This window comes from Neofelis nebulosa, chromosome 3 (genome assembly GCF_028018385.1).
Source record: "Neofelis nebulosa isolate mNeoNeb1 chromosome 3, mNeoNeb1.pri, whole genome shotgun sequence".
In the NCBI taxonomy this organism is placed as follows: domain Eukaryota; kingdom Metazoa; phylum Chordata; class Mammalia; order Carnivora; family Felidae; genus Neofelis; species Neofelis nebulosa.
Window position 1 is genome coordinate 80,814,895 of NC_080784.1, and position 27,827 is coordinate 80,842,721.

Below are 27,827 nucleotides of genomic sequence, written 5' to 3' on the forward strand. Positions count from 1 at the left end.
ATGGTTTTCTACACAATGTGGAACGAGGAGAGACTGGAGCCCTACCTACCTACAGTATTGTAGTGAGGATTAAATGGTATAAAAGCTCCTTTCTCTTTTATAAACTTCCAAACGCCATCCAAATGTCAAAGTTATTAAAGAGGAAAAAGTAAATGTGACATGTGGGGAATGTCAAAATGACCACACACACACATAGTGTGCAACTAAATATCTGACATTTAAATATAAACCAGCTTTATACTAGAGCCAATGTTATTAGCATCATTTTGATGATACTTCAGTAAAAGTATGTTATAATGCTATATTATGCCCAGATTCCTTAGGTGTTTAAAAATAAACAAATAAGAAGAAAAAAAAATCACACTGTTGTGGGATGAGTCAAGATCCCAACAGCTGCAAAACAGCATTATTTTTAATGAAAACATATGTTCCAAATTGCAAACCACTGAGTTTCCATTCAAGTGTGTGAGTGAGAAAACACAAGTGCCAGGGAATTTAGAAAAGAGAAAGACAGACAAAATGAGAGATAAGATATAAATTCCTTTCTCCTTACACATGGCTCCCTCCAAAAAAAAAAAAAAAAAAAAAGTCTATTACCACAAGTAAAGCAGACGCTCTCTTTCCAATGAAGCTGAACTTCCTGAATCTTCAGCATTACATAAGATTAATGCTGTCTTCACATAAAAACAAAATGGTAGGGGCGCCTGGGTGGCGCAGTCGGTTAAGCGTCCGACTTCAGCCAGGTCACGATCTCACGGTCCGTGAGTTCGAGCCCCGCGTCAGGCTCTGGGCTGATGGCTCAGAGCCTGGAGCCTGTTTCCGATTCTGTGTCTCCCTCTCTCTCTCTCCCTCCCCCGTTCATGCTCTGTCTCTCTCTGTCCCAAAAAATAAAATAAACGTTGAAAAAAAAAAAAAAAAATGGTAGATGAGCTTATTAAATTCATTTCTTCACAGTCTTGAAAGCCAATTAATGAATCTATTCCCCCAAAAATAATATACCCGTTTTTCAGTAACGCTGGATAAAATTGTTCCCGTGAAAATATACTCAGAATCAAAAATGTTAATACTATGAATCTATACTGAATTAATCACTGTAAGATGTATTCATTATTTTGCGTCTTGTTCCACAAGAACTTTTTTTTCCCCTTAATTCATGGCATTACCTCTTCGTTTTTTTTTCATCCCTAGATGAAAAGTTCACAAAAGAAAAGCACACTTTAAGTGGAAAAGACATGCACTGCTCATTGAATTTAAGAACAAATTAACAGAAAAATAAAAACAATACCTCTTGTAAGTGTGAGTCTTTCTTTTTGGCTGATAAATTCAAATGCTTATCAATTAGACTATAGTTCTTTTCTGTTTCTTTGTCAAACTTCTTTTTTTCTTCCTACAAGTCAGAAAACACAGACAACTATGATTAAACAGGAGGGAAAATGTATGCGCAAAGTTTATCTACTAGGAAGCTCAAGATATGAATAGTATCTAAAAATAAATAAAGTACCACTGAGTGTGAGGAAGCTATCTGAAAAATCTATCTGTACCCATGCCACTGCTTACGAATCATCAAAGCAGCGTGAGGATTAAAGAGTCACTCATCTTTTCTTTTTTTCCTTCAATGGGCTTTTTACCGAGCACATTAGTTTTCAACTCTTCATACTTAGTGCTTAGAATTAACACCATGTCACTTGTCCCTCATTAAAAGAAATAATAATAAAAAAGAACACAGGGTTAAAACAGCAAACTTGTGCAGATTTTGGCATAGAAATGGGATTCTTTTAAAACTGAGTAAATTTTAGTCTACATAAAAAAAGAAAGCATCATCACAATTGGGGGGGGAAATCTTGGGAAAGATTTTAATTGTCCAGTGTGAATATAACAGTAAGACCCTCTGATCAGAAACATCATCTCCTTTCCCAAACTTTCCCAGTGATTTCTGTAACACTATTCAGAATATGTATCAATAGATCAGTCTACAGGGCATAAGGTAAACACTGACACCTTTGTACTGAGACTCTGTGATTAGCATTACAAACATTTCTCAGGTACTGCCTAGAACCAGCATTTGCTTCCTTTGTCGATAGAAGCTTTTTGAGAAAACAAGTATCCTAATGGTTAAATACAGAAAAGATAGACGATCTCCTCTGCCAATTTAAATGGATTTTTAATAAACATTTCTGAGCACCAACGAGAGCACACTGTGTCCTCATGCCCTCAAAATGTTTCCATTAACTTCAAACTCTCCCTAACTCTCCAAGGGCTCCTGGAAAGGAACATTCTCTTCCCTATTTTCCAACTTCTATTTTCTAAAGCAAAAACGAACATTTCCCATCTTTTCTGATATGATCTTTTTCTTATTAGGCAAAAAGACTGAACAAAGCACGTGAGAAGTCTGTTTCTTCACATTTGTCATTATTTTTTCAGGACATGGGACTACAAAAACTGTGGGAACCTAGGACAGAGCCTCTGCTGGCTCATCCCACACGGAGGGAAGACAGTCTCAAGAACGGATGTTTCTTCCCATTTCTATTCCAAGTTGAATTACAAATTAGCTACACAACTTTGAAAAAAAATTCACAACACAGAACTTTAGTTTTCTTACTGAAGAAGTCAGGGATTTTTTTTTTGTACTTGCTCATTTTTAGATCCAATCCTAAAATTCTGTGACCCTATGGATCACCTACGTGTGACAACAGTCACACTTTTGTTGACACAGAAGCACTTTTTCTTTATGCTCTCTAGGTTTCATTTACAGCTATTTAAAAAAAAAAAGTTTAAGGCATGACTACAGTTACTCTCTTTTCTGCTTTTTATTACTACAGTTTTCATCAACTATTTTGGTGACTCACAGAAAAATAAAGTAAAACAAACATATGGCCACTGTTTCAGAATCTCCACTATTTTAACAAGCTGATATGGTAGAATGCATGCTGGATCTGGTATGAGAAAACCAGCTCTCATCCTGGCCACTTAGGACTGTGATTGCACCAGCCTCACAGTGTTCTCTGAGCATGTTTCTCACGTTCAAACAAAACAGGAAGAGAAGGCATTCCGCTGCATTCACCACATGGTTACCGCAAGGCAGGATCGTGTAGTAAAAAATGCTCCCTAGTGCAGATTCGTACTTACCAGGAACACTGAAAATATTTTTACGCATTTGATTTCATCAGAAGCACAGAACAGGACAAAGGAAGCAGTGATGCTAAAAAGAGCAGTCAAAACACCCAGCACACTCAGCAGCAGTGGGGTTTGTAAGTTAACACGTGGGTAAAGTTGAGAATGAAAGAAAGCGGGGGTATCAAAGGCTTTATGCAGAAAGAATTCAGCCAAGAAAGAACATTCCACCCACCAACGAGAGTGGAAATGCATTCGTCCACATGTGGTATGGCGTTATACAAATGCTGCTGTGTTTTGTTTTTAAATCTTAAGACCTAAATAAAATTATTTCTTCTTGCATTTGTTCTCAATGCCATTACAGGGCAGTATTGTTTCTTTGTGCTCATATGGCTTTTGTGTTACACATGGGAGTATAGGCTAGTATACAAGCCATGTCATCTGATTTTTCTGGAACAGCTGAAAAACCCAGTGATTTTTAAATAGTGGCTACCGGGCACCTGGGTGGTTCAGTCGGCTGAGCATCTGACTTCGGCTCAGGGCATGATCTCATCAGTTGATGAGTTCAAGCCTTGCATTGGGCTCTGTGCTGACAGCTCAGAGCATGGAGCCTGCTTCAGATTCTATGTCTCCCTCTGTCTCTGCCCCTCCCCTGCTCATGCTCTCTCTCTGTCTCAAAAATAAACAAACATTAAAAAAAATAAAATAGTGGCAATCGTTTTTTTTTTGTTTTTTTTTTTACATTTTAACATGAGTAAGACAAACAAAATTATGTTTACAGGTTAACTATGATTCACTGAAAGTCAGCTTGTAATTGGTTACAAAACTTATGCCCATGCCCCATGACCCCCTCAACACCCCCCCCCCAAAAAAAAAGTAAAGAACAGTTATTACTTAAAATAGTGTAACCAGGGCACCTGAGTGGCTCAGTGGGTTAAGCAGCCGACTTCAGCTCAGGTCATGATCTCATGGTCCATGAGTTCAAGCCCCGCATCGGGCTCTGTGCTGACCACTCAAGGCCGGGAGCCTGCTTCAGATTCTGTCTCCCAATCTCTCTGCCCCTCCCCCACTCATATTCTTTCTCTCTCTCTCTCTCTCTCTCTCTCTCTCTCAAAACTGAATAAACATTAAAAAAAAAAACAACAGTGAAATCAAATAAGGTGTATGCTGTATAAATGGTAAAGGGAATTCAGAAACCTAAGAAACAAAACTTAATATTTTAAATATATTAGAAGTAAACATACTTTTTAAGGTTGTATCATAAATCACTGGATAAAAAATATTATTCAACTAATGGTGTTGGTATAATTAGTTAACTACTTGGAAATAGAGAACTATGTCTCATATCAAAATTAATTCCAGATGGATTGAAAGAGTCACGAGTAAAAAATGAAGCCGTAAAAAAGAACAGTTTCATCAGATCTCACAACAGACAATACTTTTTAAGCAAAAAAGAAATGGAAGAAGCCATGAGAACTTCTAAATATCAAAAAATACACAACAGACAAGCTAAAAGACCAATGACAAAGCAGGGAGAAGATGCAATTAATATATAAGAAAAGAAGTAAATATTCCTAATACATAAAAACACTCTTAAAATTAAGCAATTTTCTGCTAAAATCACATATTAGTATTTCCATGGAAAAATGAATAAGGAATATATAAAGAATTCACAAGAGCTTGAGATTGTGAATTGTCCACATTTCTTTAGAGCATTAGAATTTGCTTTGGAAAAAGGGGGGAACTTTTTAAAGTTACCAGGTAACTTTTTAAAAATGTTTTGGTTATTTTACAAACTTCCTGGGATGAGGAAATGAAAGAGCTTATTTTACAACGATAAACATTAAAATAATAAGGCGTGACTAGTTTGGAGAACTAAATACTTTCTTAGAGATTCCAACTCTTCCTCCCTTATTTAAGTAAGGAGATGGGGGTGGGGTGAGAGGGGGGAATCCCACCCATGCAAGAAACAAGATTCATATTACACATATACTTGGCAGGAACACCTTTTAAACTGCAATCCTGATGTCCAAGCCTGATACCCAAGAGTTCTGTAATCTCTGTTCTTACCCTCCCCTGGGCTACCAACATCCTGCAAGCCCAGATAAAAATGCCATCTCGTCCATGAAGCGCCCCCTTACCACTCAATGGTGGTGAAAACAGCACACCCTCCCTTAACTTCTGCACCAAATGTCACCTCTCCCTGTTTGACAACTCACTTGCCTTATCCAACCTCACTCTCCCCCTTTCTCTAAGTCCCTGCAGCCTACCCAAAGAAATGAGAATTCAGCTTTCCCTCCCCCACAGAATCCAGCACCTAACTCCACACCCAGGAGACATCTGTCAGAGGATGAGAGAAGGAAGCCTGTGGCTGCAGTGGCACCAAAAATGACAAAGTTGACGGATACCCTGAGCTACTCAGGGTCACCTATCCATCATCTTCGCACTACCTGGCCAGAAGGGTCATAAGCCACGGTACTCTGGCACGTCACCTCTGAAGCTTGCAGCATCCAGAGAGTAGACAAAAACCTGAGCGGTTCTTGTTTGGCAAGTTGACACAGAGCAAGCCATTTATAAATGGGATAATAAGATAAACTGCAACCATGTAGGCCAGGCCCCACTCGAGGCATGGGAAATACACTATCAAGTTCATTTAATCCTCACAAAAACCTTCTGAGACAGGGGTCATTAGCCTCATTGTAAAGATCAGCAAATTGAGAGCTGGAGACCATGAATGCCCGAATCCACACAGCTAGCTTAGGGGCAGAAATGGGATTCAAACAAGAAGGAATCAGGTCTTCCTGAAAGACGTTCCTGGCACTCCATGTTGAGACAATAGGGCATGTTCCAGAGCACCTATGCTTACCTCAATTATAGCACTTTTTAGTGTTGTTTGTTTTGTTTTGTTTTGCATCTCCCCACACTCAGAGTTAACCATGTCTTGAAGGCCAACTAGTGTTTTAATTCATAGTTGTATACTGGGACTCTTCCCTTATGATAGGTGCTTAAGTGTTTTATAACTAAAATGAAAAAAATGTAATTAAGTCAACATTTTTTTCTGCTTTGTCAAACATAATTTGAGAAATTATTTAAGTAGATTTGCTTTTCACTCATATTCACTCACTGCAGTCATTTACAGAATCTCAGGAAGTCAACTTTTATTAAATATTTAGTCATTAGATATAATCTTGGAAAGAAATATAAAAGAAATTTGGCACAAGGGTCTCTGAAAGGCTGAGGCTGTAAGTTATAATATATGAAATGAACATCTTTTTCAACCCTTCTGGTTACATTTTTTTATTCCAGTGAATAAAATAGTAATTGGCTCTTTCAGACTAGCATTTGAGTTGGCTCGATTATCAATAGTTTAGTTGCATCTGTTTGATATTTGCATGCATGCTGCCACCTGCATGAGGCCACATTTTCATTACTGGATTGTTCCAATATCTACAAGAGAAATCTTAAATTCTCCAATGTAAGTCATAGCAAGTTGGGGTATTTCTTACAGAGTTTACACAACGGCCTACTAGGCTCCTATGTCGTTCAGGGCCCGTACTAGTTTCCTAATTTGACTAAGTGGCTAATTCGACATTTAATGAGCAATGGCTCTGGATAAAGTGTTATGCAGACACTAGGGTAAGTGACAAGCCCCTGGGGAAAGGAAAGAGCTGCAGAGGAAGTAAAAGCTGAGTGAGGCTGTGAAGGGAACTCTGAATAGGAACCTCATGTGACACAGCACAGAAGGACCTGTGTCCTGCGACGGGAAATGGAATTTTTCCAACAGACAGGAGAACCTGGCAAGCATGGAAGAAAATCAGCAGAACCTCCAAGAACCAAGGAATGAGCCCAAACCAAACAGATATGATGGAAGGAGAACAAATCCATATGGAGGCCAACAGTAGAAAAGAATAGCTCAGGGCTTTTAAAAAATCCAGCTTGCAAAAACCTAGCAGTTCAGACATATTAAAACCACAAATTAAACACGTCACTGAGATTCTGGAAACCCGAGAAACTAAGAGTGAACAGAACGGAAACAGCTCCAGTTGAAAGGCAGAGGGTAGGACACACCAGGTGGGGAAGGAGAAGAGAAAGAGAAGATCCACATTCTAATAAACAGATCTGAAACATTCTGCTGTGGTCAACTTTTAAAGGCTTTTTTTTTTTTTTTAATCCCCACATAAAAACTGCTTTTTTAAAAAGACCTTTAACTTACATAAAGTTATTTTTAAGTGTCCCAATTAACGAGTGAATAAAAATATAGGTTTGTCAAAACATGATGAAATATTCAAGAAGTACAGATGTAGAAAACCAAGGATCCAGATTACAAACCTTTATACAAACCCTCTTCTAGAATTATCAGTGGAATAGGTTATTTATCAGATACTTTATATATTAAGACAAGAGTGGAGGCCGGTAATAAATAAAGAAAGCACAGCCTTTTTCTCTTCAACACAGAACAATCTAGATTTAAACACTGAACGTCTAGAGACAGATGCTTACATAGCACACTATATAACCTAGAACATCACCATTCTCTACTCTTTAACATATAAAACTTTGAGTAAAAAAGGCCTTCTCCCTGTGACCCACAAGGACTTGCCTCCTCCAATAGTATCCATAGTATGACAGCCAACACACATACTGTACTGAACATATGATAAATCCTTCACAAACTTAAAGACAGTGGACAATGAAGGAATAAAAAAAGGGGGGGGGGGACTTCAGGATGGAATCTGGCCATGAAACAACTCAAGGCATAGACTAAAATTATTAAAATAACTTCTTTTAACATGGCAAGCTATTCTGCAAGGTGCTTGCTGGATATATACTCTGAACAAGTACAACATTAGAAACAGGAAAAGTTTTAGAGGGAGAAGGACTCAGTCAATAGAAAATTCAAGGTTAGAAATGTATAAAAACTCAGTAGGGGGGCACGTGGCTGGCTCAGTTGCTAGAACATAGTCTATCAGGGCTGTGAGGTCAAGTCCCACATTGGGCATGGAGCCTACTTAAAAACAAACAAAAAACAGTAGGGTGGATGGCAAATAAAAAAGAAAATATATTAAGTCATATTCATTTCCCATTTCCATAATATAATCCTCACTCACCACCACCATCATCCAATTAATAAGAAACGGACACTGTTTACATTCAGTACCTACTAATGAAGTGTTAGAAAACAAACAGTCAAGGTGTTCGAGCTTTAAAACAGCCTAAAGAAGACAAGATCAGAGAAAACAGAATCATAAAATACAAAGTAAAGCAGTCAAATCCTCAAATCTCTCATTTTACAGATAAGGAACTATAAAGCCAATTATCTGCCCAAGGTCACAGGTGTGAAAGGAGACCTCCAGTGTCCTGCTGCAAATCCAGAAGACACAGTCAGCTTCATGGAAGTCAGCAAATAATCCAAGAAGAGGACTTAGAGGGTGCCTGACTAATCTCCTCTGAAAACATAGCCCTTCATTAAAAAGGTAAAATAGTATGCTAAAAGGAAATGTATCTAATATTTTAACAAGTCACAGGAGAAATGATTCTTTAAATAGCAACTAAAAAGCTGGCACTCTTTGGGCCCATCTGTATAGCTACAGTCATTGAAGCCACAGAGTTTATTTGTACAAAACCATTTTAATATTTTGCTTAGGAAGAGGAAGAAAGAAAAGCTTCACAACCCCAAGCCACTGGTGGGGAGTGGGGAGAATCCAAATGTAAAAACTCTCATCCCTACCTAAAAGTGATGTTATTCTCTTCCGGGCCAAGCCAAAAAGAGTCAACACATGATTGGTACTTTTTGTCCCTCAGGTGAATGCACAAAATTCAGGAAAGGTTGGTGGAAATTACTTCTCTGGGATAATTTCAAAGCTCATTAGTATTGGAAGTTGCTAAATATATCTCAGGCTCCCTGTGGTAAAGTCACCAAGTTGTTCCCAGAAATCCTGGCTAACTTCCAGATCCTTGAGTGCGGGCTGTTGTTCACCCACCTCTGAATCCCCAGCACCTATCTCTAACAACACTGGCGCGTTAAGAGAAGCTCAGTAAATCTGTGTTAAATTGAAGGAAATTATGTCCCCAAAACCTAATATTCTCTTCCTAGTTTCAACGGCATCATGGTGTAGCAGCATTTCTAATCTTAAACCCTCACATAACACTACACTCCTCCATAAAACTGAGGCGTATGAGGAAATCATTGTACTCCCCACAGAGGTAAGATGCTTCTATTCCGAGTGCATGTAAGGTCTGGTTAAAGATATTTTCAAACCTCTATATGGGAAGGTGTAGCCAAAGATTGCTAGAGGTTTTACTATCCCGTCCAGGTGTTTTTGTTTGGTTTACAATTTCATACCCCCCAAGGGGAAAAAGCACATTTACAACATAAAACAACAGATGGTTTACTCCAGCATCTCCTTCCAAGCCGCCAAATGCGAATCGAGAGTACAGTGAAGCAGCAGAGGGACGTCCATCTTCCACGTACAAGTGTGCTCAAATTAGACACAAACCTTTACGGCTCCAAGTTGCTCTTTTCTGAATTTTTCCAAAGGTTTAATCAGGGTTTCGGTTACACTTAATGCCTAGAGAATGAGAATGATAACAAAAGAACATCGTATTAGGTTTCCAAAGAGGAAAAAAAAAAAAAAGTCAGTATTTCATTTCCCTCTTCCACCCCACCCAGAAATAAAATGAACAACATATTTTAACTACTTTATCTCACGCTGCCAATGCAACCATCAAATGACTTCTAAATTTATTAACACACTGGATCTCCATAAATATTTTCAGGGAAGAGGAGGTGGGGCAATGTGCCAGGGAAATGTGAAACAGTCCCAACACAGCTCTTTCTTCAGGGAAATAGCAAGCCGGTTGTCTTTAAACAACAAAGGGGTCTATCACATTCATTAACAGAACACTTCTGTTGGAGATTTTTTTTCCCTCCCCCTCCTCAGAAATTTACAAGTCAATTACATTCCTTTACTAGTGATCAGACTACATTATGTAAGGACTCAGTTTGTGGCTACAAGTTTACACAGTCTGACCGAAAATTACTCATAAGGATTGAAGGTGTATATGCAAAGCAGAGTCCCTGGAGCTCACAACAAAGTAAATACTGGGCATGCTGGCAAACAGTACAGAAGGAGGTCAATGTGGTAGGAGCCATATACACACTCCAACCACTTGTTCTTCTATTGGCTGCTTTGGGACTTTTCCTTTGAAGACAAGAACATGCAACAAACAATGCTGAAAATGAAAATCACAGGGAATATTTACCTAACGAAAATGCACTGAAGAGTATGCAGGTGAGTAGTGGTCTTCTCACCCTGTATTTCCGGAAGATCAGAAATATCCAGAATAGAAAAGGAAACTTCACAACACTTTACAAGAAAGTTTCATGCCTCTTTTTACACACACACACACACACACACACACACACACACACACACACACACAGGCTTCCAGAAATCCAAGCTTTAAATTACAGAAAAACTAAGTTACTTAGAAAAGTAAAGGATTCTGAATTTAACCAAAAGCTCCTTTGCAATATTCCATTAGATAAGGATTTCTCCCAAAGAAATCCTCAAAAAATGACTATGCCTACTCAAGATAGGGAATCCTCAAAAAATGACTATGCCTACTCGAGATGCCTAGAGTTCGAACTCTCTTCCCCAGGCCACAAATTAAGTTCCACTCACTCCCACTCTGAGAATTTATAACTTAACTATCAAGGAGCTGGGGCAACAGAGAACTAAAAGAAAGAAGAGCAACAACTAGTCAGGGGAAAAGGATCACTTTCAAAATACTACATCCATTTTATCCTCCCTATGTTGTTGACCATGTGACCTACAACAATGGCAAACCAGAAAGCCCTTTGTCCTAAAGAACAGAGCAGGGACAAAGCACATGCCAGGAATCCCAACTACTCAGAACAATATGGAATGCCTCCAGCAGATATGAGAAGTTCTGCCATACATTTTTAAAGGGCTCCATCTGACACACAACATCTCACAATAATTTAAGGCGCATTTCTATTAGCACCAGTGTCACTGCCTAGCCTACTCCTTTTCCGAATAAACCTACATATAAGTATATATATAAATACATTCTCCAGGGTGGATGGCCCACTCAAGAAAGAAGTCACCCCAGCATGACAGTGCTGGGAACACAGAGGCTAATAAGTGCTCAAGTTCACAGAAGATAGGAGCAGAGATTCAAAATCATGTAAGTCCAAGCTTAACCTTAACCAATGTACAACATTGCAATGAAGTACCAAACAGGACTTCCCCTTTCCAGGCAGTCATCACAATAAACCCTGTATTTCATGAAACAAGTATCTGCTGAGCATTCAGCACCAGGTGCTGGAGACACAACTATGAACAAAGTAAGTACAGTCCCTGCCCTCCTGGAACTTACTGTCTAGCAGGGAAGACATGATGCATACGGGAACATGTAAGAAAACGTGTAGCTGCAAATTCTAGTAATTCCTTCGAATGGTGAACAGAACTAAGGTGAGGAATTTAGTAGAGGATTTATAAGGAAAAAACTACCCAAAGAGAGCTCCATCCAAAAAATGACATTTAATGGCACAAAAACAGACACTCAGATCAATGGAACAGAATAGAGAACCCAGAAATGGACCCACAAACATATGGCCAACTAATCTTTGACAAAGCAGGAAAGAATGTCCAATGGAATAAAGGCAGTCTCTTCAGCAAGTGGTGCTGGGAAAACTGGACAGTGACATGCAGAAGAATGAACCTGGACCACTTTCTTATACCATACACAAAAATAAACTCAAAATGGATGAAAGACCTAAATGTTAAGACAGGAAGCCATCAAAATCCTCGAGGAGAAAGCGGGCAAAAACCTCTTTGATCTTGGCCGCAGCAACTTCTTACTCAACACGTCTCCAGAGGCAAGGGGGAAAAAAAGCAAAAATGGGACCTCATCAAAATAAAAACTTCTGCACAGCAAAGGAAACAACAGCAAAACTAAAAGGAAACCAACAGAATGGGAGAAGAAGTCTGCAAATGACATATCAGATAAAGGGTTAGTATCCAAAATTTATAAAGAACTTATCAAACACCACACCCAAAAAACAAATAATGCAGTGAAGAAATGGGCAAAAGACATGAATAGACACTTCTCCAAAGAAGACATCCAGATGGCCAACCGACACATGAAAAAATGCTCCACATCACTCATCATCAGGAAAATACAAATCAAAACCACAATGAGATACCACCTTACAACTGTCAGAATGGCTAACATTAACAACTCAGGCAACAACAGATGTTGGCAAGGATGCGGAGAAAGAGGATCTCTTTTGCACTGTTGGTGGGAATGCAAGCTGGTGCAGCCACTCTGGAAAACAGTATGGAGGTTCCTCAAAAAACTAAAAATAGAACTACCCTATGACCCAGCAAATGCACTACTAGGTATTTATCCAAGGGATACAGGTATGCTGTTTGGAAGGGACACATGCACCCCGATGTTTATAGCAGCACTATCAACAACAGCCAAAGTATGGAAAGAGCCCAAATGTCCACTGATGGATGAATGGATAAAGAAGATGTACACACAATGGAGTACACACAATGAAGTATTACTTGGCAATCAAAAAGAATGAAATCTTGCCACTTGCAACTACATGGATGGAACTAGAAGGTATTATGCTAAGCAAAATTAGTCAGAGAAAGACAAGCATCATATGACTTCACTCATATGAGGACTTTAAGACACAAAACAGATCAACATAAGGGAAGGGAAGCAAAAATAATATAAAAAAAGGAAGGGGAAAAAACATAAGAGACTCTTAAATGGAGAACAGAGGGTTACTGGAGGGGTTGTGGGAGGGGGCTAAATGGGTAAGGGGCATTAAGGAGTAGATACTCCTGAAATCATTGTTGCACTATATACTAATTTAGATGTAAATTTTAAAAATGAGATTAAAAGATGCCAAAAAAAAAAAAAAAAAAGGCAGGGAGGAGAAATGACATCTAAGTGCATATATGAAAGATGAGAAGGAATTAGAGGTGCAGAGAGTAAGGGAAATTGTTTTCAGCCTGAACCCAGCAGAGGTAAAGGCTTGAGGTGAGAAATTTGTATATGACAGGAAATAGCAAAAGGCCAGTGTGGCCGGGACATAAAGAACAGAGAAGTAAATGGAAAGACGGGAGTGAAGGCAAGGGACCAGAACATATAGGACCTTGAGAGCCCAGGGAATGAGTTCTTTCATTTTGGGTATGATGTAAGCCACAGAAAGTTTTTAAGCCAGGCACTAACACAATGATTATTTAGATCTTTTAAAGATTACTCTGGATTCTCTGAGAAAAAGAGATTAGAAGTGAGGAAATATGGAAAGAGAGAAACCTGCCAAGAGGCTTCTAGAATGGTACATATAACAGAGGATGGGGGGCTGGAATAAGGTCATGATAACAAAAATAGAGTTTTCAGAGATATCTGCAGATAGAATCAAAATAACTGGTGATGGACTGAATGTGGGAAAGGTGGGCGTTCCCAGGATCACTCCCAGATTTCTGGCATGAACAACTGAATACCAGAAATACTATTTATTGAAATAGGAAAATTATGAGCAAAAGCAGCTAGGAGCAAGCACTAAGGAATTATGCTAAATCTAAGATACTAGGAGACACCCAAAAGATAGTAAAACATCTAAATGCCCACGTGAAGAATCCTGAAAAGATGGTTCCAAATTTCTAAGGTGGGAGGAGATGAGATGGTGCCCATGCATGGGTGTTGACCTGTCACAGGAGGAGGCATCTGTCCCTCCCGTGTAATAACAAGTAAGAACACAAGTACTGTATCAATACAAATGAGTGTAAAGATCTCATGAAGAGAGGCTGGGAGTTGCTACCTGATGGTTATTTTTTCCATGAAATACAAGGCAAGATCACGTACAAGAGAGGTTGAGCACGGGAAAAAGTTTGAATAGTGAGGAGAATGAAGGAAAATATCATTACAAACCGTGAGCAGAGCACTTCCTAGAGAAACACGAACATTACTAGGCAGGGCTACAGGCCATTTGAAATAACTGAGCAGCAGTTTGGGAAGACATCCATCTGCCTTGCTGTGCGATTTTCTCTAGCAATGCAGGGAGTGAGTGAGCAGTTAGGTTTAACCAAGGTAAGAGTATTTCCAGGACATGTGAACATATCAGCATAGTACTGATGTGGTGTGCACAGCACAGGCAAGTTGCACAGGTGAGGGAGCTGACTGGGTAAAAGAGATTTCTGGAAGGGGATAAAACAGAGCCCGAAATAGGGCATACGAGTTCTCCAGGCAAAGAGTAAGGATACACTTGATCTCAGCCAAAAGGCCGAGAAGCAATGTCAAAGAGTAAGGATAAAGGGGAGAGGAAAACAGCAATTTCAGGGCATACACCTGCAAGCAATTCAGTGTCACTAATGCAGCTGAAAATCAGCAGAGGAGGCTGAAGAGATCCAATGGGACCCAGGAGCCATCAGAATAGGATCTAGGAAATATTCAGTAAATGCTAGATACAGGCATTAATAACACAGACACAGAAAGGCCTTTTAAAATGCAAGTCCTAAAAGTTCATCGTGTGACGTAAACACTGTCCTTTACAAAAGAGGGCCCACGAAGACTACACACAAGTAATTTTAGGTCATTAAATGTGTCCTTCACTTGGATAATTAACGTGATGCAGCATGTGTCTGACTCCCAAGGTCTAACTCTTTTTCCCAAGGAAAACAGTATGAGAGATTTCTTACTGTTTGCAAGTTAACAAGCAAATTTCCAGAATAAGAAAGGAGTTGCTGTCTTATCACTATGTCCAACTCTTTCATAAAACTTTTTTGATTAAAAAAAACTTTAATTTAAAATTCATTACCAATTTTTTCTTTTAAAATCTGGTTATGTACCTTCTGAACTGAGCCTTAAGCATTCTATTCAATAAACAAAACAAGAGAAGCTACTCAACGTTTCAGTAAGGCACTGGTGGTTGAGCAAGAAGGATTGTTTTCTTCTTCCTCTCAAAATAGACTAGACACTCCATGGAATCTCTCAGTTCCTTTTAAAAATTTCACAGAAGTATTATATAATATTTGTTAGGAATAAGTGTTACTGAAATGTTCTAATGCCAAAACATGATTCTTCCCCAGAGACAAATGAATACCAAATCAAGGATGGCTCCTAAACCCTAAAGAAAATTTCTGGTGGTAACAGTTCCCCATTTTATTTATTTTTTTTTTTTTTAATTTTTTTTTTTTCCAACGTTTTTTATTTATTTTTGGGACAGAGAGAGACAGAGCATGAGCGGGGGAGGGTCAGAGAGAGAGGGAGACACAGAATCAGAAACAGGCTCCGAGCCATCAGCCCAGAGCCCGACGCGGGGCTCGAACTCACAGACCGCAAGATCGTGACCTGGCTGAAGTCGGACGCTTAACCGACTGCGCCACCCAGGCGCCCCAACAGTTCCCCATTTTAAAAGAGACAGCTGAAAGTAATACTATGGAGAAAAGCTTTCAAATACTAATACAGTAGAAATCAGGTAATTTAAAGAGAGAAAGAAAAAGCAAATAGAGAATGTGATTTTATATTCCACCTATAAGATTATGTAACCATATTATTCCCCATAAAATACTTGAACTAGCCACAATAAGAAATCAGAAAAGGCTTTGACTAATGAGCCTTGAAAAGGGTTTTGGATAGTCTTGCTTAGAAACAGAATGCATCTACATGAATGTAAAATGTGTTGATTTACCAGATGCTTTCACCTTAGGGCAGGAGTCAGCCAACTTTTTATATAAAAGGCTGGGTAGTAAATACTTTAGGCTTTGCAGTCATATAGCCTCAGTTGCAACTACCCAACTCTTCCATTGTAGCCCAAAAGCAGTCATAAACAGTATATAAGTGAATGAGCACAGCTGTATTCCAGCAAAAATGTATTTACAAATACAGGAGGTGAGGTGGGCGTGGGCCATGGCTGGCTCAACTCTGCCTGAGAGAATCATCCTGAGTACATCCCAAGATGTTCTACTTACTCTTCTCTGGTTGCATATTTCTTTTCTTTTCTTCTTTTTTTTCTTTCTTTCTTTCTTTTTTTTTTTTTTTTCTTTTTAAGTAGGCTTCACTCCCAGTGCAGAGCCCAATGCAGGGCCTGAATTCAGGAACCTGAGATCAAGATCTGAGCTGAGATCAGGAGTCGAACTTTTAACCAACAGAACCACCCAGGCGCCCCAGTGTATATTTTAATATACATTTACTATATTTGCAGGGGAACAAAATTTGGGAGGAAAGGTTGAATGTTGCATGAGAGAATCATAGTTCAAGTAGCTGTCCAGCTGAAAAGAGGGATTTACAACTGAGGTTATAGATTTGCATGGGACAAGTAAGCCAGTGGGTTTCAGTGTTGAAAAGCAACTGTGCAAGCATTAAAAAAAAAAAACAAAAAAAAAACAAAACTATCTTAACAATTTATATGAATTTATAGCAGGCTTTAATAAGGGCTTTAGTCCCTAAAAATGAGTTAACTGAATGTTCAGCATGAGTCAAAAGAGTCCTAAGTTGCCCTAGAAAAGAATGAACTCATACATTGGCTATGTACAAACCAAACAAGCCAATCATTCAACGGTGTCCCGTGAGATCAGAATCTATCTCAATAGTATGGATATTGCATTTTAAAAAAGACATTTTCTAACTGGGGTAAAGCAAGAATGTGCCCAGAATGCTAAAACAGTGTAGGAGGAACAAGAAAACCAGAGGCATTCAATAGAATTGGGGAGGAAGAGAATATTTAGAGGAAACATGAAAGCTGCCTATAAACATTTAAACAGATGCTAAGAAGGAAAAAAGCATTCTGATTTGCTTAAAGAAGACAAAATCAGGTCTAATGGGAAGAAGCTGTAATGCAGATTTGGGGTTTGCTCCCAAGGGGAGCTCAGTAAGACCTGCATGGACCAGGCAAAGTCTGACCTCTAGCTCCTTTCCCATCAAGTACAATCTAGGTGACCAATGCCCAGGGACACTCTATCACAGAGGCCTGCAGGAGGAAAAGCTGGCCTAGGAGACCTCTGGGGTCTCATCCAGCTCTAGGATTCTATGTGAGGTGGGAGAAGCAGAAATGCAAGCCACATTTCAGTGTTGAATGGCAAATCACAGAATCCATTAAAACTTCACAATTCAAAGTAAAAGAATGAGACTATTTTATAACAGCCTGGGGGATTAAAATATTTCCAACTAGTCAGGTCTGACTGAAATCCCTTTCATTAGACATCTGGATGTGAGAACTTCAATGGCTAAAAGGAAAACAGAAGGTAAGGTGATATCTCTGCCTGCCCCCACAGTTCAAGCAGTAGCTGAGAAATCTGTTGGCAATGACAGCTACCCAGCAGACCATCAGACTCTACTTTGGGCTGGGGAAGAACCTCTGCTGCTGTTTTAAGGCTGCCCATTTGAGGGCAGGCTAAGTTCTGATGTTCTAATTCTAAAGAGAATGGGGCTTGGGGTTAGAAACCCATATTCAGTAAAAAGGTAAAACTACATTCTATGAGATCTTTAAGAGTTTTTTAAAGTCTCAATCTAAAGGGGCGCCTGGGTGGCGCAGTTGGTTAAGCGTCCGACTTCAGCCAGGTCACGATCTCGTGGTCCGTGAGTTCGAGCCCCGCGTCAGGCTCTGGGCTGATGGCTCAGAGCCTGGAGCCTGTTTCCGATTCTGTGTCTCCCTCTCTCTCTGCCCCTCCCCCGTTCATGCTATGTCTCTCTCTGTCCCAAAAAAATAAATAAAAAACGTTGAAAAAAAAAATTTAAAAAAATAAAAAATAAAAAAAAAAAATAAAGTCTCAATCTAAATAATACAGTGAATATGTCAGTGTAAGTACTAAACCACGCCCTTCTGATCACTTAGTACTAACAAGGATAGACTGAGTCTAATGAAACAGAAGGAATTATGTCTGTTCCCCATGGCCCTTGTTATTTTAAGCCTAGATTCCAAGTGTTCTTGACCCCAGAGGAATGCATAATCTGAGAGCAAAGGAGAATTTCCACTATTTTCTCCCATGACCTTCCAGATACTTCCCATTTCATTAGACTAAATGGAAAACTCTACTTTCCAACTCCAATATCAAGAATAACAGCAAAGATACATCACAGAACATGTTTCTTACTTTTTCTTGAAACAGAACCTCAGCATATAACACTACATATATGATACATATGTATCATTAAGGATGATACACATCCTTAAGGAGTGTGCTTTCCATTATTTTGATCAACAAAGGACTGTTTGAGGAAACAGTCCTCAGCCTGAAACAGCCCCCATCACACCTAGTTTCAGATACTTGCAGTTTACAAAGAGTTCTGGGTTACAAAAACAAGTGGAAGCTAAGAAATTTAAGAACTTTAGTTATTCTGGAGAAAACCTCAAATTCTAAGTGTTTGGTGTTTTTATAAAGATCACTTTAAAAGAAACAAGGCAGTAGTTAAGAGTAAGTCATGAAAATACATCTGTCTTATAAAATCTGTAAAAGATATCGTCCAAATGTGCTACACATGGGTATCTGTAGCTTGAGATAAAATATTGAAAGAAAGCAGCAGAAAGAGATTTTTCAAAGGTGCTGTATCAGAAAGAATTCAGACAGATGTGGCCATGACATACTCTGGAAAGTTGTGCCAAAAGATTCAGAATGTCTCAGTGATAAACATACTAATGTAAAAGTCGTCAAGACTTGGAATAACTTTATGAAATAAGTGGGGGAAATTTTTCCAAAGTATACATTAATCATTTGATTTTAAAATATAGCCACATACTTAATTCACTAAATAATGAAAGTAGGCATGTGATTATCTAGTAGATATACATATGCATACCTACAAGTATGTACATTCAAGCCATCCAAAAACGTTTTTGTTTCATCTTCTCATGGGAAAATGATGTTGCATAGAGTCAGGCATAAACATTATATGTAGTGGATCTCTGTCCTTCTGGGATACGCACCACTTGAAACACCTTCCTATGTTTGAGAATTCTCCTAACATATGAGGCACAGCCCAACTTCCACTATGGAAGCTGGAAATGACAGACATTTGCTCTCCTAGCCATCTTGTAGTGAGGTAGTGGGACCCGGCCAGAGTGCCACTAATCAGATTCTGCCAGCCCAGACTTTGATTCAGAAGCCAGTGCTTACAGAAACTAGTGACCAGAGATTCTGGTGAGTAGTAGCAACTCATTTGCAAAAGTAGAAGTTCTACAACCACCACCAGGGGCAGCGGTATTGTTGGTGAATGTTCTGTTGTCTACACCCCGTGGCAAGGGTGGTGACTATCTTCTCCAAACCCAGCTCTGCAGTGCAACTCTGGGCATCTTTCTCAGTTCTCAGAACCATATGAAGATACCACAAGCTACTGAACAGTCTTTAAATAAATTCCCTTTCTGTTCAGAAGACTCAGACCTTGCAACTGAGGACAGACTAACACAGGATTCACATTTCTTTAAAATTTCCGAACTGTACGCAATCGTGTCAAAATGCTTTCAGTACTATCCATCTCAATTCCCAAACAAGATTTTTCTCCTGATTAAACCAAATAATTTTTTATTAATTAGATTATTTCCCATTCACACTCATCCTTTGCTACCCCCCTTTTTCTCTATCTAGCCAGTCTTTCTCTGGACTGTGCTTTCTCCCATCAACTCAGACTCAAGTTATAATAGGAAAACTGAAATGCACAATAAAGCCCTCCCATTTTTTAATACCTAAAATTATAAGAGAAAGAAGTCAGACGACTCTGATGCTGAGAAAAAAACAAAAACATTTCATTGGTGTGCTAAAAGAGCCCAGCCCCAGTGACAAATAAGAGGCCAACATTCTCTCATTTGGGCTCAGACCCAACCATTTCTGTTTTTTGACCATAAAAGAAACAATTCTCTTTTGTTACCTGAATATTCTCAACTTTAAAGAAGGAATAATGCTTGTTCACTCTACCTACTTAACACAAGCAAAAAAAAAAAAAAAAGGAAGGGAATGCCACACGAGAAGCAATTTTAACTTCCAAATAAATCCCTGGATATTATTTTATTTGTGAGCACAGCTCAAGCTAAGCTAATCCTTCTGGTAGAAAAAAACTAATGTAAAAACAAAATTAAATTTTAGAGTGTTGATACCTCAAACTTATCAGCTAAGAACTGGTAAGAACCTTAATAAACCCATGTACAAAGGTCTGAGACATAGGTACAGAGGTGCTATAAATTAATTCTACAGAGTTTAAACCTGAAAATTAAAAGCCAATTAATATAAAATGGTTCCTTGAACATCTGATTCTTTTAAACCACAGCAGTCCAATTTAACAGTCTGGAAATTATAATTTGTAAAATATATATTCCAAATTCACTAGATCAGTCACCACACTTTTGTTTTCTTCTGAAAGGCCAAGAATAAAAAGTCCTCCAATGAGAGTTTTTGTCAACTTTCAATTGTAAACTCTGAACAGAGCCTTAATAAAACAAGAGTATTTGAGCTAATTTCTGACAATTTCTGCTCCCTGGCTTAATTCCCTGAATATCTGGCCATAAACTGGCTCTCAAAAAACAAACAAACAAAAAGGCCACTGAATCACAAAAAATTTAAGCTTCCCTTAATGTCTATGTTCTACAAATGTATTAGTGTTTAGCTGAAGAGGGGGAAAAAAAAAAAGGAAGCTTGCATCAATTGTGAAGGCCTTTCATTAAAGGTTGCCCTTTTACTCCAATTATTTAAATCCAGTAGATTCAACCAGTAAAGATTTGTATTATTCTTTGGAAAAAGTAAGAATCTTCAAACAAAGATTAGGTATATTAGGAATGAGTTAACCTAATAAGGACATGCAGAGATTTAACCTTTATCTTCTTTCCCTCTGTGCATGATGGACAGTAAAGATCTAGCTTCTTTTTTTTTTCTTTTACTAAATACTTGGGCAGAACATTGTGAGAAGGAATAAGACGCCACAAAAACAAGTGAAACAGGAGCCTGACAGAAAGCTGCAAAAGTATCATGAGAGAATTTGAAATTATAATTTTTATCTTTAAATGAGAGAAATTGTAATTTCTGAAGCGAATGGTACAAGTCAGTGGCATACATAGAAATGGAACCTCATGAATCAGGCAATAAATTTTCAATCAAGAAAACATGAGAGGGGTGCCTGGGTGGTACAGTCAATTAAGCTTCCAACTCTTGATCTCAGGTCATGATCTCACGGTTCACGGGTTCAAGCCCAGCATCACGTTCTGCACTGATGGCATGGAGCCTGCTTGGATTCTGTCTCTCCTTCTCCCTGCCCCTCCCCTGCTTGTGGGCACACACACTCTCTCTCCGTCTCTCAAAGTAAATAATTGAACTTATAAAAAGAAAAGAAAACCTGATAGAAATAGAGAGAAAGAGATGGGTGGGGATCTGTTCAGAAAGAACACCTATACATTTGGCCAAAGGCAAAGACACTGATCTCTGGCCCTTCTGTACCTGGGCTACTTGAGTGGCTGAGAGAAGGAGGGTGTCAGACAGAAAGGCTTTCATTCTCCACTAAGCAGCCAGCAGCTGAGCACCTCATCCTGACAAGTGCCTAATCCCTCACTAACTCTAGCATTCTCGGGTGCTAGAACACTGCCCAGCTCCTGGGGCACCTGGGTGGCTCAGTCAGTTGAGTGTCCAACTTTGGCTCAGGTCATATCATGGTTCATGAGTTCGAGCCCCACGCGGGGCTCTGTGCTTGTGTGGAACTTGCTTTAGATTCTCCTTCCCTCTCTCTGCCCCTCCCCTGCTTGTTCTTGCTCTCACATGCACACGCACTCTCTCTCAAATAAATAAACAAACACTGCTCAGCTCCTAACATTCAAAAATACTTGTTTTATGAAGCAGTAGGATTCTCACACAAATTTAGATAACGTAAAGAATAGAGTTTCTATATGAATTCCACATTCCCTGCTGATGGCAACAATGGCAACTATGAACACCTATGCTGCGTCTCCTGTACATATTATCTTCATTCAAAACAGTCTGTTTCTGTGTTACACCAGGTCCTCTAAGAACCAGACACCGCCACAAGATTAGAAATGCCAGAAATTTATTAGGGGGAATGTCTATGAGAAAAAAGGCGGGGGGGGGGGGGGGGGTAATCAGGGAGACAGTGATGCAGATCTCATCCCAGTGGAAGGAGACAGGGAGGGGAGGAAGGCTGCAAGGTTGGATAGACATGCATTAGACTGCAGTGCAGTTCGAAGGAAAGTTCAGCAAGGCCATTGGGGACTCCTTGAGTCAAGGCTGCCTGTCAGAGGACTCCAGAGTCCCCAGTAATGAGCTGCTTTAGTACCCCCGCTGTCTCGGTCCTGGCTGGGGGCAGACTGTAGGAGGTGTGGCCTTCACTCTAACACAGTAATGGAACACATAGCAACAGCTAGGCCCAATGGTCCTTACACTCCCGGCAGTGGGCGATCTGAGAGGTGCCCGTCTGCCACTGCTTCCTAAGTCCATGTTCTTCCCACTATATGGCCATGGCCACTGGTCTACTCCTGGACCTCTAGTAATGCCCACCACCATTCAAGTTCTGTATTTCATTCAATCTAACATGCCACTAAGAAGACGACACTCCACTTTTCTATATAGTATTATGGAAAAAATATGGAAACCTTGATTTAAACTTTTACATTTATTGAAAAAGTTCTTTGACAGATTTTTATCCTGTATCCCTCTTGTGTATACATAAACAAAAAACAAAATATATTTAAGATATTTCTAAAACTTCTTCAGAGTCCAGCTCTCCTGAATCACTTTTCATCTCACTCACTGATATCTAGTTTTGCCCACACATTGTTCTTTTTTCCTTTGTGCCATCAAGAATAGTGGAGGATGCCTTATTTCTTGAAGTGGTACTCCACTATAGGACCCAGAATTTTCTTCCAAGATGATAGCATCCACTTTCTAGGTATTTCCTGATGCTGGAACTCCTTTGACCTAACCAGAAGGCCTTAATGGCAGGTCTTCTAACTGCTACCAGGATTCATATTTCTTCCTCAAGCGGCCAAGTGGTTTGTTGATTGAAATGTTGAGCTACAGTTATCCAAACAGCCGGGAGAAATAAAAACAGGAGCACCTGGGTGGCTCAGTCAGTTAAGAGTCCAGCTCTTGGTTTCGGCTCAGGTCATGATCTCATGGCTTTGTGGGTTCAAACCTCACATTGGGCTCTGCACTGATGACGTAGAGCCTGCATGGATTCTCCTATCTCACTGCCCTTCCCTCACTTGCACTGTCTCTCCCACAAATAAACTTTAAAAAAACAAACAAACAAAAAAAAAAAACAAAGAAAGAATAAAATTCACATTTCTTCAAGACTCCTGCCTGGCAGACAGCAGATATAAGGATAAATTTCCATTCCCCGCCATGTTCAAAGGTGGAGGGAAGGTTGGTAATCTTACAAGGAGCTACAGGCAAAGAATAATGTTGTTAGGATACCAAGAGATAGGAAGATAGGAGAAAGAGTCTCTTTTCATCACTGTCACCAACTTATGTTCTGAAGTGACATGGATCAAATCACTTCACTGAATTCCGGTTGTTTTGTTTTTTTTTTGTTTTGTTTTGTGGGGGTTTTTTTTTTGGTCAATAAAAGGGTTAAAAGTTTCCCTAAGTTCTCTCTCTTGTTTTAGGAGCCAAGGCCATACCTTTGAGTACTTCATGACTGGATCTGACAAAAATATTTTCCTCATGCAACTGCAGACTCAGCTGAACTTAATTCTCACTATTGGAACCACTCCTCTAGATAAGACAATGAAATGAGGGGGCTGGTCACATTCTGGTGTCTGTTGTTGGTGTGCATGGATGTGTGCTGGGGATGGGTTGAGGAGTCCTTGTCTACTCTGCTCTTTCGTGTCAGTAATAAGGGGTTTAATCAGAAAAGCGGATTCCTCAGAAGCGGACAAGAACAAAGCCCAAGATATGAAATATAGGAAACATAAGTTTCAATAGGGAAGTAGAATCTGACGATGACAAGGCTTCAAGACCACAGATGACTATGAGTCACCAAGAGAGGGCACTGAGTCATGAGCAAGGCCTCCCACGTAATGGGGTCCACCAAGGAGCCCAATCATCTTGCCTAAATCATCCTCACTCATTTTAGAATTCTGATTTATTCGAGTCAGTTCTGACTATAACCTCTATAGGATTCTGAGTAAAAGTCCAACTTTCAAAAAGTATATTCCTAGGAAACACGTTTCACAATGACATCTGTATCTGACTGAATTAATAATGAGTTTACAAGTGTAAAAAACAGATTTATGTGAACAAAACAGTGTTGTCAAATTGTAAGGGTCAGTTCCAAGGAGAAAAATTCTTTATAAAGTTAGGTCACTGACAACTTTTAAACTAAACTGAGAAATGTTCTCACAAATAAGTTCAAGATGGATTTTTTTCCCCACCTGAATATGCCTTCCAATAGAACTGTGCACGTGTGCACACACACACACGTCACTTTAACTGTAAAAGAACTGGTTAAAATCAGTTTGGTATACCATATGAAATATAATATTTACAGTAAGATTAAACTAAAGGCACAGTCTTTCCAGTGGCATGGAATGCCTTAGGTACCCAGCACATTACAAGAACTCAAAGTAATGCTAAACACGAACACTAAAATTCCTAACAGCAGAAACCTATTTAAAAAAAAAAAAAAAAAAAAAACAAACAAAAAAAAAAACACTAGCTATAGTTCAAAATCCTTTGGAAACGGCATATAAAAGCTGAGGTTTTTAAAGTCTATTTTATTATTTTTTTTTTTTAAATATTTAGTTTGGGGAGAACACCAGCGGGGGAGGGGCGGAGAGAGGGGGACAGAGGATCTGAAGAGGGCTCTGCGCTGACAGGCTGACAGCAGCGAGCCCGACGCGGGGCTCAAACCCACGAACTGCGAGATCATGACCTGAGCTGAAGTCGGACGCTCGACCGAATGAGCCACCCAGGCGCCCCAAAAGTCTATTTTATTTTAACCTCCTGGTAAACAGAAAGTCATCAAAAACCAATTTGTAGTGTTTCCAACTTTCAGACATCTCTAGCTCCAAGGTCAGGAGGTTCCAATTTAAGCATGCTTCACAATAACCTGGAGGGGTTATTAAAACACTGACTGATGGGCTGTACCCCAGAGTTTCTGATTCAGTAGGTTTAGGGTGGGGTCCGAGAGTTAGCATATCCAGCATGGTCCCAGGTGATGCTGATGCTGCTGGACCAGAGACCTAGCTTTGGGAACCACCGTCCTATGGTACTTAAGACAAAAATAGCATGAAAATTTCTCCCAAAAGATAAAAGATACTTAGTTCATTTTAACCAACACACGTCATTTTAAAAGTATCAGGAAATACTTTTGAAAGAAAAAAAACAGGAAGTTTTAGAGCAAAAATCACTATCAAAAACCCCAAAAGAGCTAGAAATCACTTAAGATACTTGACACAATGAAAGACCAATGAAGAAGGAGTGATGCAAATTGGCAAGCACTGAGGAAACATCCACTGTGTCTTGCCTGGAACCACCTAAGCTATTGACAAAAGCCTTTGGTACTGAGAAGCCCAGTGGCTTCTTTATTGGGGCATAAGCTCAGGGCAAATCACCTAACAAGTGTTCCCTATCCTGGTGTTTTCACAAAAGTGAAATCTGTGGTGGAGAAAAACATGAGGAGGAGGAAGGAAAAGGGGGAGGAGGAGGAAGGAAAAGGGGGAGGAGGAGGAAGGAAAAGGGGGAGGAGGAGGAAGGAAAAGGGGGAGGAGGAGGAAGGAAAAGGGGGAGGAGGAGGAAGGAAAAGGGGGAGGAGGAGGAAGGAAAAGGAGGAGGAGGAAGGAAAAGGAGGAGAAGGAGAGGGGTAGCAGGAGGAGGAGGAGGGAGAGGAGGGGGAGGGGGAGGAGGAAGAGGCAGAGGAGGAGGGGGAGGAGAAGGGCAGGGGGAGGAGGGGGAGGAGGAGTAAAAGCAGGAGGGGGAGCGGGAGGGGGAGGAGTTCTCAAAAGCCTACAGAGTCTAAAATAATTGATTAAAATAGGTTTGATATACCATATAAGATATTTTTATAGTCAGATGAAACTTTATAAAGGCACAATCTTCCCAGTGGTTTGAATACCTTAGGTACTCATCACATTTCAGGAAGTCATAAGTAATGCTAAACACAAATTAAGTAACAGTAAAATTCTGAACAGAACAGGGTCATCTTGCTCAAGTAGGGAAAGGATGCAGCTGGTGGACAAGATGTCTCTTCACTGTTTGGCAGCCCAGTCAGCACCCAGCCCTCTCTGGATGAGAGGGAGGTACCTTTTGTGCACCATCTGGCAAGCTCTGCCTTCTCTCTCAAGGCATCCCCTCTTCCCTGAAGCTTTCCTCAACCTCTGGGCCTCACGCAACTGCCCTGATTTCCCAAAATCCTGAGAAACTGAGCAGTCGTGTTCAGGAAAAGGACAAAAAAAAAGAAAAAAGTTATGATAAAAGCATATAGAGAGGTAAATCCAATAGGAAGGGTTTTTAAAAGAACATCATAAACGCTGCAGCAATATTTTAAAAGCCCTTAAATTCTTGGACAGCTGCCCACCTCAGATCAGTCCGCCATGTCCTGCCATGCCAGAGAGAACATCTCCAGAATTCTGGCAGTGAAACACCAAACAGTACTTTCCTCAGAGAACATGCACAGAAGTGAGCTCAGCAATTCTGGCCACAAACAGCACTCAGCTCCCAACTGGAGTTGGTCAATTTCAGTCAAGGCTGGCAAAATGATCAATAAAAAGTACTCACTTGAAAACACTATTCAAAAAAAGTCAGTATTGGCCTTTTAAAGGGCATGACACATTCATTCACAGAAATTTCATGCAGGGGCCGGGGGGAGACACTCTGCCTTCCTGACCAGCCTTCTTTCCAGTTCCCTCCCCAACAATTGGCTTTAACAGCTATGCAGCTAGACACTGGTGGGAAATAACACAAACAGATACCTTCTTCTTTCCCAAATTCTGTCTGCCCGGAAGAAACTAGTGCTTCACTTCTATCTTTCCTTACTTGGATAACCCCTACTCATCTGTCAACTGAGGTCTGAAAGGACATCTCTACTACGCCTTCCCTAAATTCCCCATTAACTCTGTTACCACAAAGCATGCTTTGTGTAATCTCTCCCAATGGACGGCTAACTACGCAAAGGTAGGAACTATGCCTTTATCTTTATAGCACTTGGCACAGTGTATGGGCACACACAGTATTTGTTGAACTATTTATATCTAAGCCTATTGAGGTATACAGATTAGTCATGTGTGTATACATATTCCTGATGGCTCAAAACCAACAAAGAACTTGTTCCTTATTGTTGAGCTTCCAGTCTGATGACTTTATTCCTAAAACCCAACATCCTATTTTAACATTTATTTTAAAAATGGAAAGCTTTTTAAAAAGTTTTTTTTTTCACCCTGGTCCTTGCCTTCTAAAACACAGATCAAAATATTTTTTCACATTTTAATGACTCAGTCTTAATTATGAACATCTAATTATTACAGTGCAACATTTAATTTAGGACTTCAGAAAACACTCATTGTTTTTGGTTTTTGGGGGGTTTTTTTTTTTTAACGTTTATTTATTTTTGAGAGAGAGAGAGAGACAGAGCACGAGTGGGGGGAGGGGCAGAGAGAGAGGGAGACACAAAATCCGAAGCAGGCTTCAGGCTCTGAGCTGTCACCACAGAGCCCGACACAGGACTCAAACTCACAAAGCATGAGA

The 27,827-nt window shown here is 39.8% G+C and overlaps 1 protein-coding gene across 4 annotated transcripts in view; it reads right to left on the minus strand.

Annotated features, from left to right (window-relative positions):
• The window catches only part of ARHGAP10 (Rho GTPase activating protein 10), a 323,616-nt gene that overhangs the window by 210,662 nt on the left and 85,127 nt on the right, over positions 1–27,827 (minus strand). For 3 of the 4 annotated variants that reach the window (XM_058721211.1, XM_058721210.1, XM_058721213.1), the window contains exons 4-5: positions 9,609–9,680; positions 1,286–1,387 (exon numbers count right to left, since the gene is read on the minus strand). In XM_058721211.1, coding sequence (XP_058577194.1) covers positions 1,286–1,387; positions 9,609–9,680 — 174 coding nt within the window. The remainder of the gene's footprint in view (positions 1–1,285; positions 1,388–9,608; positions 9,681–27,827) is intronic. The other variant, XM_058721212.1, reaches the window with a different exon arrangement.